Source organism: Phasianus colchicus, chromosome 1 (genome assembly GCF_987193195.1).
Source record: "Phasianus colchicus chromosome 1, bPhaCol1.hap1.1, whole genome shotgun sequence".
NCBI lineage: Eukaryota > Metazoa > Chordata > Aves > Galliformes > Phasianidae > Phasianus > Phasianus colchicus.
This window is the reverse complement of record NC_143436.1, coordinates 13,848,583-13,869,442: the sequence shown is the minus strand read 5'-3', so window position 1 is coordinate 13,869,442 and position 20,860 is coordinate 13,848,583. Positions and strand designations below refer to the sequence as shown.

Below are 20,860 nucleotides of genomic sequence, written 5' to 3'. Positions count from 1 at the left end.
TAATAAAACAATTACATTATCACTTGGCTTAAGTAGTATGTCCTTTTATTAGGGCACAAATGTTCCATATGTAGTATTCGCAGATAAGGTTTTCCTGCCATGTATGTGTCTCTGCATATATGGAAATTTCAGACAGTTACTCTGCTATAAAACCCAAAAGCATAGGGGCACGTAATATAAATAATAAAATAATGATTATAAGCAGCCAGAATACTACAGAATTCCAGGTATTCTTATGCTGTTCCCATGTTCTTCAGTTACCAGAGTTTAGAGATCAAGTGAAATTTAGATGAGAAAACATACACACTCTAAACCCTGTTTCTTTGCCCTTTCCTAAGGCACACTTCAGTTCACTCATATGCTCTCTTCTTGAGCAATACTGAAAAATAAAATTATGGGCCAGCTGTGGCTTATGTAAGTAAATATTAATTCATTGAAATCAATAGAAACTACATTACTTTATTAGAGGATTCAGTTTTGCTACTTAAATCCAAAATACTAAATGCTATCAATGTGATTTGCTGAATGACCTTAGTTAAATATCCGTACAAGGAAAAAATCAAGGATGTTTTAAATCTGACTTTATTCTGGGAACTGGAAATGAAATTTACTTCAGTAAAATCTTAGAATAAGGGAGTGACTTATGAAGTGGGAAGAGGTATTCATCTTTGATTTCTGTAATAGACTTGGGCACATTAGAGCCAGCCCTGCATTGAGTTGACCCTGGATCAAGCGAAGAAACCCAAAATAACAAGTGCAATCAATTATTCACTACATCTGTGCATCTGAAAGTCTAACATCTATCCCTCAGCCCCAGCTCTCTGGGTAGATTTGACCCTTTGACGATGCTGTTGGCCCATTCCCAGCAATGCATTCAGAGATTTAAATTGTCCTAAGTGTGCCCATGGTGTGCTTATCATTTTTAGACACTCAGGAATAGAAATATCCTGCTTCAAGATGCTTACAAAAAGACTTGACAGAGGTTTGGCACAACATTTACCAATGAAAAGACAAACAAGCACCATAATTTAGGAAAAGAAGTGAAAAAGATCAAGGAAATTTGTATAGGAATTAACTGTGATCATTGCTATGATCATATGTATCAACAAGCCCCTATCTTGTTGAAATCTTATCCTTTCCATCTGATTTCTGTCATCCTGAAATTAGCTGGAGAATTAAAAGAATGAAATCAAGCCTTTGCAAATTACTAAACTATAGGAATGTGTATTTTTGTGGCACACTGCATCAGAAAAGGTGGCCAAGCCAGAGGCATTTTGTGTGAGAGTAGCCAAAGAAGAAAAGGTCTAAGCACCCCTTTACTGAAGTCCAGTTCACTTTAGACTCTAAAAATACCAGTTATCAAAGTACAGACAGAAATTGGAAAGAAATGAGAAGATTTGGAGTGAATTCACCATTGCTTACAATGGATTTGTCCCCAGAGCAAATGGTGTCTCTACATTTGATTTGCAACAGCATAGATGGCAGATGCTGAACACTCCCAGCTCCCCTGCAACAGTGCCACCTCCCTGCTTGGTTCTCACCTTCAGCCTGCCCTTTAGAATAGATAACCCTGCAGCTGGAGAGTTCAAGGTTTCAAAATTTGCAGTGTCCATTCCTGTTCCTGTTTGGAGGGAGTGCGACAGCCTTGTCAGGAGGAACTCAGTGAGCTGCCTGAAGGCCAAGCTCTGTGCTAGGCCTTGGTCTCCACCCATGCTGCATGAGGGCAGTAGAGGACTGAACGCATACTAAGGCTGGTTTTCTCTCCAGATCAGAGTGTTTTATTCTGTTCATTTCCATGAATGAGATTTCTGTCCCCGAGAGAAAGGTGGTAAAGCCAAACCCATGCAAAAGTGATGCAGGAAAGCAGGAAAGTGGTGTTGCAAATTTTGCAAACTAGGACACCTCTGAATTACTTACTGTCCCTGTGATTTGAAGTGGCATCATAAAATCACTCAGTTGCACTGGTTTGTTTCTCTGATCTGATCCTACCCATGTTTTGCAGTCAAGAGCAAGTACCTATCTACCTATCCACAGGGTCTTTTATCAAGAGGGAGATTTAGCACCCTGGACTTAGAGGTACTTGACCTCGTGTTAGCGAAACAGTGTGATTTGAGTGCCAAAATATAAGAGTCTTATTTTACAGTCTTCGTGCCTGATGCCGTATCCAGCATGTGGTTTCTCGTTTCCATTTTGAACATGTTCTGTTCTTCCTGCAGGTCTGAATGCAGCAACTGTGAGATCGGAGAGCAGTGTGGTGTGATTATGCACGGCAGTGCCATCACTTTCTGTGAGCCATATGGTCCCCGAGAGCTGGTGAGTGCTTTGCAGGTTTAGTGCTCAGCAGACGGTCTCCTTAGCAAGGGTGATAATGCCATGGAAGAACACCACAGGAACATCCAAAATAATGGATGACTGATAACCAAAAATTGTTGCAATCTTTTGCAAGGGAAAATCTCTTGATCCAGTGTATATTCATTATTTAAAATATCTGTAAAGACAGAGAGGTTGTGGATGCCCTGTCCCTGGAGGTGTTCAAGGCCAGGTTGGATGGGGCCCTGGGCAGCCTGGTCTAGTAGTAAACGTGGAAGTTGGTGGCCCTGCCTGTGGTAAGGGGCTTGGAGATTCATGACCCTTGAGATCCCTTCTAACCCAGGCCATTCTGTGATTCTGTGCAAGGTGATGTAACAGAGCTTTGTTATCAAATTGTTGTCATCGTCTTTTTATTTCTGACAATGAAATAAAGACAAGGTTCTTTTTTCTTCTTATATTCTATTCTATTAGCTCCATCCCTTTTTTTTTTTTTTTCTTGTTGCTGTTGACAAATGTTAGTTTGGTTGTAAAGCATCACTTGCAAACAAGGCATTCTACAGATTTAAATGCAGCCTAGAGCAAGCACCTGCCAGTCTAAGGAAAGTGTATGTAGCAAATTGAGTCATGATGAAGGTGACAGAATTAATTTCATTGGGGTGTAGTTTGGCCATAAAATTGCTGAAAGAAACAACATGGTGCAACTTGCATTATCTTGGGATCATCTGGGTGGGGGAAATTAATTGAAAGATATATAACCAATGCCCACACGCTGCAGCTGACACCAGCAGTTAGCTGCAGTGATGTAGATAAAATGGGAGTTTTTGAAAGAACTGAAAAATTACAAGAGCAACTCAAAGCCTGTATAATTCAAAATTAATTTGCATGTTTTCGGTAGTATTCTGAGTGGAGGGAGAGGCTAATGAGAGCTATTTGAAGAGGATAGATGGAAGAGTGCCATAAAACAGAAGTGGTTTTGGCCAAGAATCTTCTCCCTGTTTGAGACACTAACAATTCCTTTAATGGGATTAATTTTACATCTTTAAGTGAGATCAGAATTGCACAAATGCAATGTAGATGTTGCTGGTGACTCACAGGCATAAACAGATTTAAAAGCAATTCATTTATTTTATGGGTAAAGGAGAGTTTCAGTCATTCCCTCCATAGCCAACTCCAGCAGGGAAATCCTGACAGTGCTGCTAAATTGCCTCTCTGCTACTTTGAGTCCTTTCTGAACACGCTAAGCTTCATTAACTGCCTTGAGAAGAGATGCATTGTTTTATGTCTTGTACAGAAATGAAGTCACACCACTAGGATGTTTTTTCCACATTTTTTTACTCATTTTAAATTCCAGTATTGCATGTAGGTAACACTTCTTGAAAAATAACTTACTTGCATTTAGCAAATCAAGGGTCCCAAGTAGTTTAAAATGTTGTTAATTAGATGTCTTCTTCCTGCTGCTATGTAATTCAGCCTACCTTCAGAATCGCAAATTGACTTAGAAGTCCACTATTGGACTGTATCTCTTGTACTGCCACATGGCAAAATGGCACAGTCATAGCATCAGAAACTTGGGAAAAAATGTTTTATGAAGCCTAAGCAGTGTGATTAAATAATCAGATGAAAAAATAATCATGCTTATAAACAGCTCTAAGCCTAATAATGGAAGTATAAATATTATGGCAATGTTGCCGAAAAATCAAATCCTTATGAAGGGTTTAATATTTGGGGTGAGCACAAGACACTGCTCATACCACAGGTCTGACCTGGGTTCATTTTCCAGTATGGACACATATTTTAATCCTAATTTTCTTTGAAATGACTTGATATTCATGTGCAACCATCTTTCAGCATCTAAACAATTTATTTCTTCCTGTCAAAATTTTTAAAACCTTTTTTACTTCTCCAATCTTTACCTATTTTTTGAGTCGATTCTTGAAATTGCTCTTGAAATCTGTTTCTGTTCATGGCTCCTTTTTCCACATTATTGCTTTAAAATACTAAGTGGAGTTGAATTTGCAAAATGTATTGTATCAACAACTGTGACAGCTACTGGTTTTCTGCCTTGACCTCTGTCTCCGCTCCTTACTGCCTGTAGCTGCCTGCTGCTGCAGGGAGAGGTTGTTTAATACCAACTGTCTGCATCTGTTGGTGAGAATTTACCACTGGTAAAATCCTGGAAAGATATTTAGTGTGAGGGATGTTGCAGAGAAAAATAGCTACTAAAGACTCCCTGCCTGCTCAGAAAAAAGTAGGCTTTCCTTTCTGCAGTATCTGAACTTAGCAGTCCATTACAAGACTTTTCAAAATGTTTTTGGAAGATCAAATGTTGTTATTTTGTTTCTTGTTTTCTAAAACATTACCTGAACAACTCTCAACATATTCTCTTTTATTTTTTTTCTGAATGCCTTTTGTGATAAATGATAACATTTAATTTCTTGGTAATATGAGCTCCTGAACATTGATAAAGGGTTTCATTTTGAAATTAGAACTTGCACGACATAACATAATTAATTGAAAGTAAGCTAATATAATAGGTACTCATAACTCAAGTCAGAAAGCACTTTATTACTTGGCATGATAAATGCGATACGTAGTATTGAATCAATCCTGACAGAATGAACATAAATTGGGACGATTGCAATTTTAAAAGGGCTGATATAAATAATATAGTTGTCTTTTAGAAATATTCCAAGGAGAGAAAAATTGTATTTTCTGCAAATATAATCTATAGATAATGGCAAATTTTCAAATAGTTTTGAAAATTGCTATTTGAGATTATTGTGATGGTTGAGAATCTTCCCACCAAATCTGTTCACAGATCATTACTAGCTGTGATTAATTACTTAAATTTTCATTCATCCTCCTAAGGCACTTGTAGCCTTATTATCAGCTAATCTTTACTGCATTTCAGTAAAGATCCCATTTGTTAACACTTGTAAGAAAATTTCCTCTGTATTAAGTGTGTATGTAGAAAAAAAAAAGACATCAAAAACTCATGCCAAAACAAGCCATTTCATGGACCCTTTTCTTCTCATTGTGGAGGAAGGAAAACAAAAATCTCTCTGATGTTCTTCGTCATTCACTGAAAAGCTGCTTGGATAGTAAAGTCATGCCCCATGCTCACCTACACCCACTGGGACCCAGGACCAGGTGTCCGTCTATTATAATTTCACAAATATCTTAACTTGGTGCAAACCAGCACTGGACAATCTGAATCTCTTTTGCTCTTCTGCACCATTGCCTGGAGGCAGAGATGCTATCCACACAAGCACTGGTGGGCTGCATAGTAAAATATGTTATTTGTAAATGAGTCCAGGTTAAAACTAACTTGCAAAGGAAGAAGACCATTAGCTTGACTGAAGTGAGCTACTCAAGCTGATCTACCTCTTACCATCTAAATACTGATGTTAATACATGGAAGGGAATGGTGAAAGCTGTCCTGTCACCCAGGAATTTGTTAATCATATAGATGTGAATATACATACAAATTCTGATTATACATTGGCAAAGATATGGATATTTTTCTGAAAGTAACCAAAGACAGAAGGACAGAAACAGGGAGCTGAGAGATAGCATTAGTTCTGCGTCACTGGAGTCCTAAGTAACAGAAAACATCTGCATTTTGGATCACCTTTTGTTCATTGTCATGCAGCGATGTGCAGGGAAATAAGGGAGTTCAGACATGAGAGATCTCTCTCCAGTTTTCATATAAATCTACACAGTAGATAATTAAAGTGAACAGGAATACCTGAGAATGGAAGAATCTGTGCTTTTGCTGTGTGACTTGGGGAAATTATACAGAAAATGTGCTTTTTGCCATTCAGAAATGCTGACAACATTGTCTTTGTAATAATGCCATAGTAGGATCTTCCAAGTAATTGGGTCTACTCTTTAATTGAGTGCTGTTTTTTTAAGAAAATGACAGTTTGTCCATGAGCTCCATTTTTTATCTGTATTTTGCAGTTCAACAATTTTATTATTATTGTTTCTGATCTTATCTTTTATTCAATTTCCTCTCCATCACTCAGAGTATTCAAGTCCTCCAGGTGCTCTACTTGTAGCCACCTTCATGCAGATCCCCTGCTCAGCACTGGCGGCCAAAGTATAGAGCTCTGCTAGCCCCAGACCTTGCTTCTGGGGTTGAGTTTGCTCTGAAGTTTGGCTTCTCTTTAGCCATATCCACATGATCTGAATGAGTGAGGACCACAGATTTCCTAATGGAAGAGTCCATCGCTACTCTAATGGGAAATAACATGAAGTTTTGGTCTATGGGTTCTGACACAGGAGGACAACTCCAAGGTCTTCAGCTCCAAGCTGCAGGCACCACTGGCAATAAATATCAGATGAATTTACTTAGGGCATTTGCTGTCACTCTTCTTCTAATTAAATGACATTTTTAAGATTGCATAAACTTACTGTCTGATCAGTTTGTGTCTTTTTTTCCTTTTTTCTTTTGTTTCTTGCTGATGTGGTCTTTCATTTTGTACATTTTTCCTTTTTCACTCTAGCCTACAATGTCTGCTTATAGTTATAAATCATATCTCTGCTGGGTCTTTTGCAAATGGGAATGAAGTAAACTTTGAGTCTTTTCTTTTTGGGATGATGATCCAGTAGCTCTTTCTCTTTGCGAAATAGTTGCTATGATTTTTCAGCTCCTTGACAAAATAACTAGATCAGGCAGTGTCTTTATAGTAGTGCTTCTGGCTTGTTTCTTACGTAGCAGTAGTGTTAAGCTTAACTTTCAAAGTGTATTTAAAATAATTTTGAAATAATATAGTGGTTCTATCTTCTTCAAAATACTGTAATGCTTTTTATCTTATAAAACTGTCCTAATTTGAACTACTGAAATATGAGGGTATTGAACAGGGAGAAAGAAAAGCAACACAGGTGGGCAGTGTCCTGAATACAGAGTGACCTACTTGAAGTTTTTTGTCTGTCTGTAGGTCTTGGTTGGATGGATAGATGCTGCTACAAAATTTCATGGTATATATTATGCTGTATCACCAAGTTTTTGTTTGCTTTACTGATGAAGACTAAGATTATATTATTTCCTCTAAATATTTCATTTTATTATTTTATTTGTATTTAATGTTATTTTCATTATTTATTTTTGATCATTTTTGTTTCTTGTTCTGTGCTGAAAAGTAAATTAAAAGAATTACATATGCACATGTTTATCCAAGCTGGCCATAGATGACAGGGTTGTTTCATTTTTGCATCTCCTAACACTGATCAAGTGCCAGCATTTCACATCATTTGGCAGACATCAATACAGTAAAAAAAAAAAACAGAAAAAAAGAAGGAAAACAGCTATGACATATGATGAGATATCAATAATCAAAATGACATAACAGCAGTGTCCACAATCACTTAACTGAAAGGATAGGAAATTAATAGTTTTATTCACTGGAGATCTAGGTATCCAGAGACCTTCCATGCTTTCAAAGAAAAACAAGTGATGAATGTACTGTTTTGCTGACCTAACATAATCTCTCTGCTGTTTGCTTTTCTTCCTGTAGACCACCAATGGCCTTAACACAACTACTGCATCCATCCTTCAGTTTTCCCTTGGTAAGTTTAGCTCAGTCTTTCACCTGAGAAAGCGTAAAAAGTCATTGTTGCAATGGAAAATGACCCTCAGTTTCATCTTCACTGTTTTGTCTGGTGTGGCACTTGACAGGAGAGATTAAAATCATTTTGTAAAAACTACAGCACATTTATTCATCTCTTGATAATCCAATATAAACTTTGAAAAGGAGCAATTCCAGTGGATACTCTGATGATGGGAAGTGTAGTCATGGAGTAACCTTTATCACATCTATTTTATAACTCAGTGGCAAATGTTACAGTCACTTGTTCTTTCTCTAATGCGTGATTGCTGTTTCTAAAATAGAACTAGCAACAGTGGATTTTTCTTCTTTAATATTTTAAACCCTCGATGTCTTTCGGGTAATGGTTGGAGAAAGCTGTTTATAACACATCTATACAAACAGAATAGGTAGCAGGACAGAACAAAAGTAGATGCTGTCTGATTCTGATTATTTACAGGGTGGTGGCATGCTCTACCACCTAGAATGCCTGCCGTAAGTTATTGCAATGTGTGGTTTGGGCTTATTGCAGAAGCTGTGGCTTCAGCTGAGGGCAAACTTGGAAAACACTTAATTCCTTAACTTAAATCTCAGTGTTCAATGTATGAAGGAAAAATGTTTTTATGACACAAATAGTTCAATAAAAAAGCAAGCAAGAAATATAGCTGCTTCCTCTGTGGACTCCTGGATATATATTTCCAAATTATATACCTATTTTTAAAAAAGTAAATCACTAGAAGTATCTCAGCAAAGGTGTGATTAAAGTCTAGAAATCTCAGTTGGAAAGAAGAGCTATCAGGCAGTTTGGCAGGCTGCTTCTTTTTTATAATGGATCTGAAATCAGTATCCTAGAAGGCTCAGAAATACATCAGTTACATTTGTTTCTACCTGAAGTCATTCATTTGACTATTTGAGGGCAACATTATTGTCACCGTGCAGTTCGCAGCAGTGTTATTAGTGCTAATGATTGGTATATGTGCTTTTATATAGAATTACCATTTTTAAAAAGCAAGAAAAATATGTCCATTCTTAAGCTGAATTACTGCACAAAAATTCAGCACTTCTAGCAAAAAAACAGCCTGGAGCTGCCCTGTAGCTTCATGCAACCAGTGGAAGGGCAGCAGTTCACTTGCTTTGTTAGGACATGCCATTCACCCACAGAAGCATTCCTGGGGTTTTTAAAGCCACACATTTCTGTCTCATTCTCCCACCTGTGGCTGTACCATTCATAGTCAGTGAATATTTGCTGTTCCAGCTTGGCAGTTGGGTCCTGCTACAGGTGGCATACAGAAGATTGCATTTCCCTTACCCAGAATTTCACTAGTAGTCTTTGGTCCTATCATCTGGGAAGGTCAAATTAAAAAAAGGTCAAAGAATGGCCGAGTAGGAAATATCATATATGGTAACAATATCCTGAACTGTACCAGTAGAAACTTGTAAAATCCCCCATGTAATAGAGCAGAATAGGGGTGATATGTATCTGAGTAAATAAAATTTCAGCCTAAGTTCAAAATGTATCACATTACCCGCATGCCTATGTAGGGCTTGAATTATAGCACAGATTGGTTTTGTAACTGATAAAAACCAGTGTGAGCCGGGAGACTTCTGCTGTGCTCAGCAGTACTTGGCTTTACAATCATAAGGCTGAACGAGGCATTTGCCAGTTTCCATCTTATTCCCAAATGTCCAGATTAATCATAACCCTATTTAGAGATTCATCCAAGAGAATTACCTTTTCTTAAAGAAGGTTCAACACTTTCTATCTGCTACTGAATACCTTAAGCTGAAATCCTTTGGGATTGCCTTTATATTAGATTTCTCACCTAGCTGTGGCCACATGAAAGTGCATATCCTTTGATTTCTGTCATCACTAATTATCAAATGGAATTCTGCATTTGCAGCTATATAAGTAGGTGAAGATTGGAAAATGAAGCAAAAAAATTGGCTTTGATTACATCACGAATCCCTGTATGGTCAGAATGGATAAGATCCTAGTGAATTTTTCATTAGTTGATATTCTGTGTAGTTTTCTTAATGTGCTATGCATCTGGTAGTCTTGTACTCTGAAGGGCAATAAAGTTCAAAAGGAGCACTGAGGATAAAGCCTTAATTAGCATGGAAAGGTAGTTAGTAAGCTGTGTTCAGCACACAGGATGGCATTAATGCACAGTAGCTTTTCTGAGCAAGAACAGTGTCTCTGCCATTCTGCACTCACTCGGAGTCACTCCAGTGGCATTGCCTTGTGGTCCAGGGCTGGGGCAGTGCTTACATTCATGCGCTGTAGGCCAAAGTGTGCAGAAGGGCTGAGGTGAATGGGATGAGGTTCAACAAGGCCAAGTGCTGGGTCCTGCACTTTGGCCACAACAACCCCATGCAGCGCTATAGGCTTGGGGACGAGTGGCTGGATGATTGTGAAGAGGAAAGGGACCTGGGGGTGTTGGTTGATGCTCAGCTGAACATGAGCCGACAGTGTGTCCAGGTGCCCAGGAGTGCCAACGCCATCCTGGCCTGCATTAGAAATAGCGTGGCCAGCAGGAGCAGGGAGGTGATCATCCCCCTGTACTCAGCACTGGTGAGGCCGCACCTCAAGTACTGTGTTCAGTTTTGGGCCCCTCACTACAGGAAAGACATTGAGGCCCTGGAGCGTGTCCAGAGAAGGGCAACGAAACTAGTGAAGAGTCTGGAGCACAAGTCCTATGAGGAGTGGCTGAGGGAGCTGGGATTGTTTAGTCTGGAGAAGAGGAGGCTCAGGGGAGACCTCACTGCACTCTACAACTTCCTGAAGGGAGGTTGTGGTGAAGAGGGGTTTCGCCTCTTCTCCCAGGCAACAAACAAACAGGACCGGAGGAAATGGCCTCAAGTTGTACCAGAGGAAGTTTAGGTTAAACATGAGGAAGAACTTTTTCTCTCAGAGAGTGGTCAGCCACTGGAATGGCTGCCCAGGGAGGTGGTAGAGTCACCGTCCCTGGCAGTGTTCAACAGGCATCTGGATGAGGAGATCCTTGTGATTCTATGATTCTATGATTCCATGAACTCAGGATTGCAGAATATTACACAGACGTTAGCCTCAGTTGTTAGCCGGAAATTCTCTATTACTCACTCCAAAGCTCAGGTTTTTCCCCTTAGCTAAGCCCCTAGATTTCTCCTGGGATGAACGTAAGCTGTCATTCATGCAGGCCCATGTGATTGAAGGTGACTAGACAGTAATGAGAGATTAATAACTGAGGTAGAGGTGGGAGGAAAGTTACTCATGGAATCCTGTAAAGGGAATAGAAAAGGCTTTAAAGGAGCAGTGCCAAGGTGTCAGGTGTGCAAGTGGCACTGTTCCTTGGGCATCCTCTTCAAGCATATGCTCCCACGTCTGTGATGCATGTGGGCTGTGCATACTCTGCGTGGGTGTTCAGCATTGTCAGACTATTTGCAGTCCTCCTTCTTCTGCAGTGCATGTGTCAAACACCGAGCTGAAGCTGATGAGTACCAACACTTAGCATGTCCTCCCATGCAGCTGCTCCTTGTACCCATGTGTGTCTCAACATGAAAACTGTTTCTGGAGAATGTTCAATTTCCCTGAAAAAAATTTGTTCCATAGCTCCTTCTTCATGCTCTAGTATTGATGGGTCATTTTTGACTACTGAAAAAATATTGGAAAATAGGAATAATTGATAAGGAAAGCACTCTTTCTTCAGATTTGTTCATGAAAACTCTTAAACACTCCTCTACAAGCAGGGTGAATTTGACAGTGTCATAGACTAAATAAATGCAAAATGTTTGTAAGGAAGGATCATATCTTAAAATTCTTTTCAATTTTTATGGTTCATCAACTTTTATGGTTATCAAAAGATCCTCAGTCATTACTAAAGCATGTCATTAACTGTTCCCCCTTTATTTTCTAGCAATATATACAAATTGTTAATCTCTTTTAATATCTTAATAGTTCTCTGTAGAAACAGGAAGTTCCATTGGAACAGGCTGCCCAGAGAGGTTGTGGGGTCTCCATCTATGGGGACATTCAAAATCCTCCTGGACACTTTCCTCCAAAGTCTACTGTAGGGAACCTGCTTTAGCAGGAGTTGGACTAGATGATCTGCGGAAGTCTCTTCCAACCAAACCCAACAATTCTGTGATACTCCCTATTTTTTTGTTTATTTATTTCCTAAATGAAAATAAAATGTCACACTTTCTGCTTTTACATGCATAAATATTTCATTGACAAACTCATCATTTAATCACAAAAACAAGTAACAGAGCTAATCATTTCTCCAAAGATGCTCAAAAGTGAAAGGTATTTCACTCTTTCAATTTTATTTCCTGGCAGAGCAGTCACCACTGTCTTCCTTTAAAAGTCTTGAGCTTTATAAATCCATCAGACTATGAACACTACTTAACTGAAGAGTAATTGTGTGTTGAGCCTGTTTTGACCTTTATATTTATAGCATCATTTCTTTTTAAGAGGAAAGGTCCCTGTGTAATGCACATATCAAGAACTTCTATGTGGTCTAGAATATTTACAGTCTATTTCTAATGCTTGCTCATTTTGCAGTCTTTCACAAGTGCAATAGAGAAAACAATTTAAAATATGCTATTGATTGTTTTTGATTAGTATATGAGTAAGGGTCATTGATTTGGATGCAGATCTTTGACAAAATGGTTCCAAAAGGGTTTTCATGTCATGCCCTGCCTTGCCTTAGACAGCAGGTTAGTGAATCATTAACACAGCAACATCTATTACTCTTTTTGAACCACCAAGGTCCCTAGGGTCAACACCAGAGTTGATTTACTCTGTAAATCTACGTACTAAGGATCTCACTGATGTTTGTTGAAGACAAAGTACAGATCGTTTTCAACACCTTCACTGAAATAGTGCATTTTTCTTCAGGCTTAGGTTTCTTCATTTTTGAAGTGTCAGTTTGTTACCAGTCTGAATCCTAGAGAATTAAACTACAAGTAATTGATCCTGTAGATAAGGGAAATACTTCTTTTTTGCTCTGATATATATTCAAACTACAATAGTAATAGTAGTTGTAGTAGTAGTTTTTAAAACAGAATTGATGAATGTGCCTTTAGATTAGTAACGACTGCCAAGCTTTTATGCTCCAGCAAAGAGAAGATCATAATGGATACTAATTACTTTACAAGAATATAGACATAAATAGTGCAGCTGACTCAGTGACCCCCAGGTATGTCCATGGAGAAAATAGTTTTGCTGTGTGCTCTCCTGGAGTAGTGTCTGCAGGGCTCTGCAGGACATCTGCAGGAAGGCAATTCCTTCTCCTTCCCTCCAGAATCATAGAATCATAGACTTGCTCAGGTTGGAAAAGACCTTAAAGATCATCACGTCCCACCTAAACCTAACCATACTACCCTAACTCTAACAACCCACCACTATACCATGCCCCTGAGCACCACATCCAGATGGTTTCTAAACACGTTCAGGAATGGTGACTCAATCACCTCCCTAGAGAGCCTGTTCCAGTGCTCAATAACCCTTTCTGTAAAGAAGTTCTTCCTGATATCCAACCTAAACTTCCCCTGGTGCAACTTGAGGCCATTTCCCTTCATCCTGTCACCAGTGAGAAGAGATCAACCCTGCTCTCGCTGTAAGCACCTTTCATATACTGGAAGAGAGCAATAAGCTCTCCCCTCAGCCTTCTCTTCCTCAGACTAAACAGCCCCAGTTCCTTCAGTCTCTCCTTGTAAGACATATTTTCCAAGCCCTTCACAAGCCTTGTTGCCATTCTCTGGACCTGCTCCAGCACTTCACTGTCCTTTCTGTATTGAGCTGCCCAGAACTGAACACAGAACTCAAGGTGGGGCCTCACCAGTGTTGAAACATCCCTGTACTGCTTGGCTCAGCAGTTGTTCAATGATGAACTCATTTGACTCCGTGCTATAATCCAAAGACTTGTCATTTACATTTTTATTATATTTTAGTTCATTTCTAGTGGCAGCTGTTTCAGTGACAGTACTGCTTTTACATCATCTATTTGTCTTCTGCTTGGATTCAGACAACCCAATAGAAATTCATACATCCAAACACGTTTTGTTGAATCTGCCACAGCTTTGGCTGGTAGGAATATTTGCTGACTACTTTATCTTAATTTTCATGTTTGCTTAGTTTACAATTAGCAAAAACTATCCAGTGACTGACAAATGCTGTAGTAGCCATTTTATGAGGTAGCACTGTACCTCAGCTGAACCAGACATACATAGAAATTTCTTCTCAGAATTGCTATGAAAATTCACTCGTGTGTCTCTAGAGAAATACTAAAGTGAAAAATAAGCCCCTTCTGAGGACTACGTGGAAGAGTATTTGATCAGTAAAATCTCTCACTACCTCACTGAACACACAATTTGTGAGGTCACATGTTTTGGCCATGTTGAGCCACCTTCTTCATTTTAGTCACCTGTAATGACTTCCCTTAGCACCCAGCTTTCTCCTTCTCCGACAGCTTCCAAGAAACACCAGATTTGTGTGGCTGGTGCATTTATAAGGTCATGTTGACTGTGGTACAAACACTGAAGGAGAATTCCTGAGGCACACAGTGGAGGAAGGGAGATGGTGGCCACAGGACAGAGAGATTATCTTGTGTTAAGCAAACAAAGGGCACTCCTGGGCTGGTATGTAGTTTTTGAAGGATTTCATACCAGGTAACTGACTAATAAAAATGTGTTAGGACCCTGCCTGAGGTGAATTTAAATAGTGCATAAAAACAGCTTTTAATCTAGGTAACTTGAAGTACCAATTCTGTGAGAAATTCAAAATTATAAAATGAAGCTCAGTTGTTGTTACATTCAGATTCAGTCCTTTCTTAACAGTAATAACATATCACATCTCAACACCCAGGTTGTTTTATCCTTATTTATTTCCTAGCCATTTGGAAAAAGCTTGGAAATTTGATAGAATTAAATGCAAAAATCAGTGTAATTTGCCATATGTATTTCTTCTGCTTGCTTCATTGCCTATCTTCCACTTGGTAAAAGAACATTAAGATTTTTTATTTGCTTCTCGATTTGTCATTTTCTGTTACCTGACATGAAACCCAGTAGCTTTCACCTTTCTGTCAGAGAAGTCCTTTGTGTAGATACACTGGTTATAAATTACCTCTAATGTGAAAGAGGAAGACAGATAAGTAACATCATCTAGCACACATCACATAGCATGAGAGGAGATGTGAGGTGGTGTTTATTGATTTTGCTGAGTTATACAAGAAAGGCTGCCTTGATAATGCCTAGGTCAAAAAAAGGGCTTAAAGTTAATGCCATATTGGAAAGACATTTTAATGGCCTCGTGGTGAAATGATTTGTGTTGTTTTGGCCAGTTCAAGGTTACAATGAAATATTGTTTTTATTACTTCTGTACCACAGTTTTTCTGCCACTGCTATGAATTAAACTGTGAGCACTACAGATTTATTGTGCAGTGAAAAGCAGCACAGATAAGGGAGTTGGGTCCTCGGCTCTGACCCAGGGCAAGTGCCAGAGCCAGTTCCACACGATCAAATGTGGGCCATTACCAAATTGGTTGCTGAAAATAATAAATGCCGGATTACAGGCTGACTTTCATCTTAATCCTGCTCATAGCATTGTATTAGGATAGCAGTGTTGTATGATGAAAATTGTCCATTTTTGAATTAACTTCCAAAACAAAGCATCTGCAGTTCCTGGGGGGAAGGAGAATGGAAGCCCCCGTATCAGCAAAATGCCCCTGGGTCTTCTTGTGGGAAAGGGAGCAGGGGCATCACTGAAAGCAAAAGCAGATAAAAATGTAGAAAACCCATCAGGCACTGCAGAAAAAAAAAAAAAAAAAAAAAAAAAAACTTTCACCCAACCAGTTATAACCCACCTACATATAAAGTTAACAACAGGCAATCTGTTTTCTAGGCTTTCAGAAATGAACCACACCTTAACTCCAGACTTGGCTTGAGAAAGAAATATTTTCCAAATTTTCCTGGTGAAAGGGAATTTCATTAAAGCAGGAAAGAAGACTACTTTCAAGTCTTTATATTCAAGTTGCCACTTTTCACACAGCAGTTCTGGGTCCATTGTGTGCTTTTGGTACAGCCCCTCTGAAATGAACTACTATGGTATCTAAACAAAATGCTACATACCCTCCTGTGGCATTTTCACATCCTTGTGGTGTTATAGTTACAGTAACTGACCTTTGCTCAGACTGCTAACAGAGAGTTAAGCAATAGGTCTCTTCTTCTTATCAACACATGTTAATTTACCAGTTAATAACTACTTTAAGATTGAAATGGTATAATTTAAATTTTGCCCTCCTTCATTAAAAGGTCATCCTTTCAGGGGACCTCTCCATAATCTGACATTAAGCATTTAATGGCACTAATATTGAAAAATGCAATAAGGGAATATGAGTAGAAAATGCTTACTTACTATAGGGCTTACTACTTGGTCAGACATGAGGACCATGGTAAGAGTCTTTCTGGGGAGTTAATGACATTATTGTTTCAGTAGCTGTAATTAATTGGTGTCCATTACATTCAGATCTTAACAGGTTTACTCACTTTGCCTTCAGCAAGGAAATCTAAACAATAATAGTGCATTTAAGAATGTGGTTAAATTTAGAAGCATCATTTAATTATTTATTTGACAACATACACATAACACAATCATAAACCTGCTGGCTGTAGCTCAGAAAGTTATGCTAGATTGTAGAACATCAGAATAAACTGCAAATTGGTAGAAAGGAAATACAGCTTATTTTTCTTTTAATGTTCTCAGCACAAAAAGCAATATGAACTGTGGTCTATCTTGTTCATTAGAAGAAAACAAATTTTTGTGAGCACAGGAAGCGCATCGTATCTCTGAACATAAATAGACCAAGAGGAAATTGAGGCGGAGAAGTATTTCCTCAGACTTCTCATACTTAATAGCTGGATTACTTCACGAAAAGTACATTCACTGCTATTGATAACCCTGGCAGGACGTGGGTGGAAAGAGGCAGTGGGAGGTTCCCTGCTCTGAGCAAGGCTGCCTTTTGGCTGGGTGCAGCCTGATAATGGCCCCAGTGGGGCTTTGACCTTTATTTAATCTTTAGGACTTCAGTTCCAAAGTCTTTCTGATTAATGCATTTACTAATTGAGAATGTATTTACTAATTTTAAACATATTTATTAATTTCTCTTCCAATTTACTAATTGCTCTTCCAGTCTTACGTGATTTTATGATGGAGGCTAAAAGCATGTTCATTAATTTAGACAACAGCCCAAAGCTGTCAGAGGAATAAAGTTAGCTGTTCTCTGAATTCTGAAAAGAACATTGCATCTCAAGACGCGTAATTTTCACAGAAGTTAGAGTAACTCTGATTTTTACCAAGGGCAAACACCAATGACATTATAGTTTGCTCTGTTCACTTGTTTATTCTGGATTGTCTGTCAAAACATACACAGTGGCACAGAGAGCCAAAATCTTCTTGTAAGAGAGAAACAAGTAGTCAGCAATAACACTATTTAGTTATTTTCAAGTAAGAAGTAGACTAAAATTAAAACATAGAACCCAGTTGTTCTTCCAGTTTTTAAGATTTTTTTTACCATTAAAAGATTTATTTGTAAGCTTGATTCTATAATCAAAGACACTAAAGATCAGAAATGTATCATAATTAAAAATCACACTTGAAACTAAGTTCAAGATTGTGGTTTCAAGGAAAAATAAAAATATTCTTGTGACCTCTTGAGACAATTTTCAGAGGCAGTATGACATGAATAGTGAGTTGCACGGTTTTGTATCAGAGTTTCCAGTATAATCAGGACAAAATATTCATTTTTTTAACATGGTTGAAATCATCTGGCTCTTGATTAGAGGCCAACATATACATATACCTAAAAAAAAAGCCACCACAGTTTCCATTGAGTGCTCATTATACCAGACTGTATGGTTCATTAATTTGGAAAAAGACTATTAGCAAGGCAGCCAAATTCGACCACTATATTATCCTGTTCTGTCTGGCTTAATTCAAGCGATATCAGCAAATCATAATCCTTAGCAAACATTAATCATTATTCAACACATTAACAAAATGAATAAAAGCAATCTTCTGGTATTAGATAAACAGGATTCTTCTAAGCTCCCATTCAGACTACAGTTAGGACATAATCAAACCCTTCTACAAATTTTCATGTGAGTTTTTCTTGCACAGTTGCACATTAGACTCATTCTTCTTAAAGCCAGCATTAGATATCTCATCTGCTTATCCACTGAAGCACTTGCAGGAACTATCAAGAGGTTGTCAAGAGGCAGAGGACGTCACAGTTTATAAAGAGGCAAAATATTGCTTCCCTTGCAGATGGCACCCAGTTTTATCTCAGCAAAACACCAGCTTCTAAACAGTGCTGTTAACAAATCTTAGAGACCAACAGCCATGTGACTCGGATTTATGCAGATCTGACACAGTCGAAGGCAAAGCTGTAGTGAGTCTTGAATTAATTTTGCCTGCCATTGTCAGCCTGGATACAAATACACCAGTACCTGGTTGCAAATACCTGTCACGAAGTACCTTCATAACATTCCTCCTTAAATATTCCTAGTACTTTACCTCTATGATATTTTAAAACATAAGGTGCATAAAATATTAACTAATAATGGCATTGAAAGCATTGAAAATGAACTTAATGAGACTTCCAGGAAAAGAAGCCTTCTTCACCTCAGGTGGGCGTGCTATAGGTGGTCAGTGCTAGTCAAGTCCTGGCTACGTTATGAATCCTCCAGAATATGTAGGAAAGCAATTGGGAAACATAGTTTTGGTTTAGGTAAAACTAATGAAGGCAGGAGCTGCTCAGCTTTATTACACTATGCCAGTCAAAATCATCTCCTATCAGCGTTGGTGTCTAGATTCAACTTTAAGTCAATTTTATTACCCTTAGGGCAAAAGCATATAAAGTGTAGGCAAAATAAATTAATGTTTCAGATTATGCAATGTATGGAAATAGTTGGGGCGTACAACAGAAGCTGTTTTACTGCTTATAGTTTCCACTAAGTCAAAAATTGTCAGAGCTTCAAATATATCATCTAAAATGATATCCATGAAGGTTGTCTTTACCTCAGCATTTTTCAAAAGTTTTAAAAATCTGTGAATTTCAGCAGAAGCCTATGAAAAAGAGTAAAATCATTGCAAAAAGAAGAAAATACTTAGTTCCTCACACACAATTCTATAAACGTGGAAATTAAAAATAGAGTAATCTGCACATGCATATACCTTAATATTGAAAGTATGACAGTAAGTCTTAGACAGTTAAATTTAGCTAACTAGCTGACTAGTTAAATCTAACTGGATTTAGTTTGATTTAGGCAGTAAACCACAACAGAGCATTGGATTTAATGTGATCTACTCGCTTTAAGAGAAAGGCAGCATCTTGCTTTCATGCAGTAGTTTATTAATACAAGCTTCTTTAAGGTAATCATTCTGCATGTTTTCTTACCTGTTTTCATGATTAATTCAAAACCTGAGCATTCTTATTTTAAAATGACTATGGTCTAGGCTCATTCATAAGGTCTGAAGTCATTTTGTACAACTTTTTATTTGGAAGATGAGAGGTTGTGAAGATTTACAGTGTCACATACTGCAAGGGTGGCTGTGCTCAGAGCTGGGGCAGCATCTGTTAGTATCTCTAGAAATGGGATAAATAATGCCTCCCCTTTCCTGGGCAAATTTGCCCTCAGTTTCTGCTATGTAACTACTTGCATTTTAATCACCTGTTTGCTCATGATTGCTTTGTTAGTCAAGAGAGAAGCAAACATTCAAACTGCAGATTTAAAAAATATATATTTTTAATATTTCTATTTTAGAATTACTCATATTACAGTAAAATGGAATAATAGGGATAACATTAATAATAATTTTGAAAGTAAAATTGAAAATAATGACATACTGAAAATTACATGAAAAGACACTGTTTTTCAATGACATCTCAATAAATCCAGTTCTGGAGAACAGTTGTATTTCATCTGTCTCTCTTTCCTTGGGGAGAAGCTGTTAATGCAAGCTGGATTAATATTAATACTGGTTTTGTAAAAGAAGCAAGCACTAGATCCTTGTGGTTCCTATACATTTTAAAAAGACTGTTTTAATAACAAAGAATAATGCCTAAATGTAGCTGACAATTTTTCAGATGTGTTCATTTCTGTTTTTCTGTTGTCAAAGTTTTACAGAATTAGACACTTAAATATTTTACATTCTTATGATTTTGAGGAAAGAATGTACATTAAAAAAAATTATCGACAAAAGCATATATTTCATCATGGTAGTAACTACTACTTACACTGACCTTACATTGATCACATTCCCAAACTAATTTACTCTTAGTACAACCAGACTGATTATTAAAATAGGAATAGAATCCAGCTCTTGTCACTCCTCTTTGCCTTCTGTGTCTGCTCCTCTCTTTACAGTAACATGGGGGAAACATCACATCTGCCTTGCAACTTTTCAATGGTGTTTTTTTCTTAAAAGCGAGAACTTTTGTCTTCTTTGCACAGTCAGAGAGTGTCCAGATTTAAGAGATAACATTCTTCATAATATCATACAGATGGTATTGCCAGCAAATTTGTCCATCTCCATTTTTTGGCAGGACATTTTGATTTGGTTTTCTTGAAGAGTGCTGTACCAAGAGCTGATTGTAACAATAACAGATATGGCAGATTTTTAAGTCTATATTGCTGGTTGTTTTTCCTGTTTATGTTCCTGTCATTTTTCTATGAGAGAAAAGTCAGTATGCTGCAGCTTTGCTCACAGCCTCCTGCTAGCCAAAGTGGTTAAACCAGCTGAAGTTCATTGGTTTTGATGAGTGTGATTAGAGCCTGGAACTCCTAAAAGCCACAGAAGTAGAAACCGACAGCAGATGCCACTCAGTGGAGTAGACCATCTCAGCAGATGGGCAAAAATGAAATGTAAAGGCTTTTCCTGACATCATTTTGTTTTAATATGATAGAAATAAAGTGCCTTGTCAGTA

General features: G+C 38.0%; 1 protein-coding gene across 2 annotated transcripts in view; it reads left to right on the top strand.

Moving 5' to 3' along the window:
* Nucleotides 1-20,860, top strand: part of RELN (reelin) — a 272,506-nt gene that overhangs the window by 123,362 nt on the left and 128,284 nt on the right. For both annotated transcript variants that reach the window (XM_031595823.2, XM_031595892.2), the window contains exons 7-8: nucleotides 2,217-2,313; nucleotides 7,830-7,881. In XM_031595823.2, coding sequence (XP_031451683.2) covers nucleotides 2,217-2,313; nucleotides 7,830-7,881 — 149 coding nt within the window. The remainder of the gene's footprint in view (nucleotides 1-2,216; nucleotides 2,314-7,829; nucleotides 7,882-20,860) is intronic.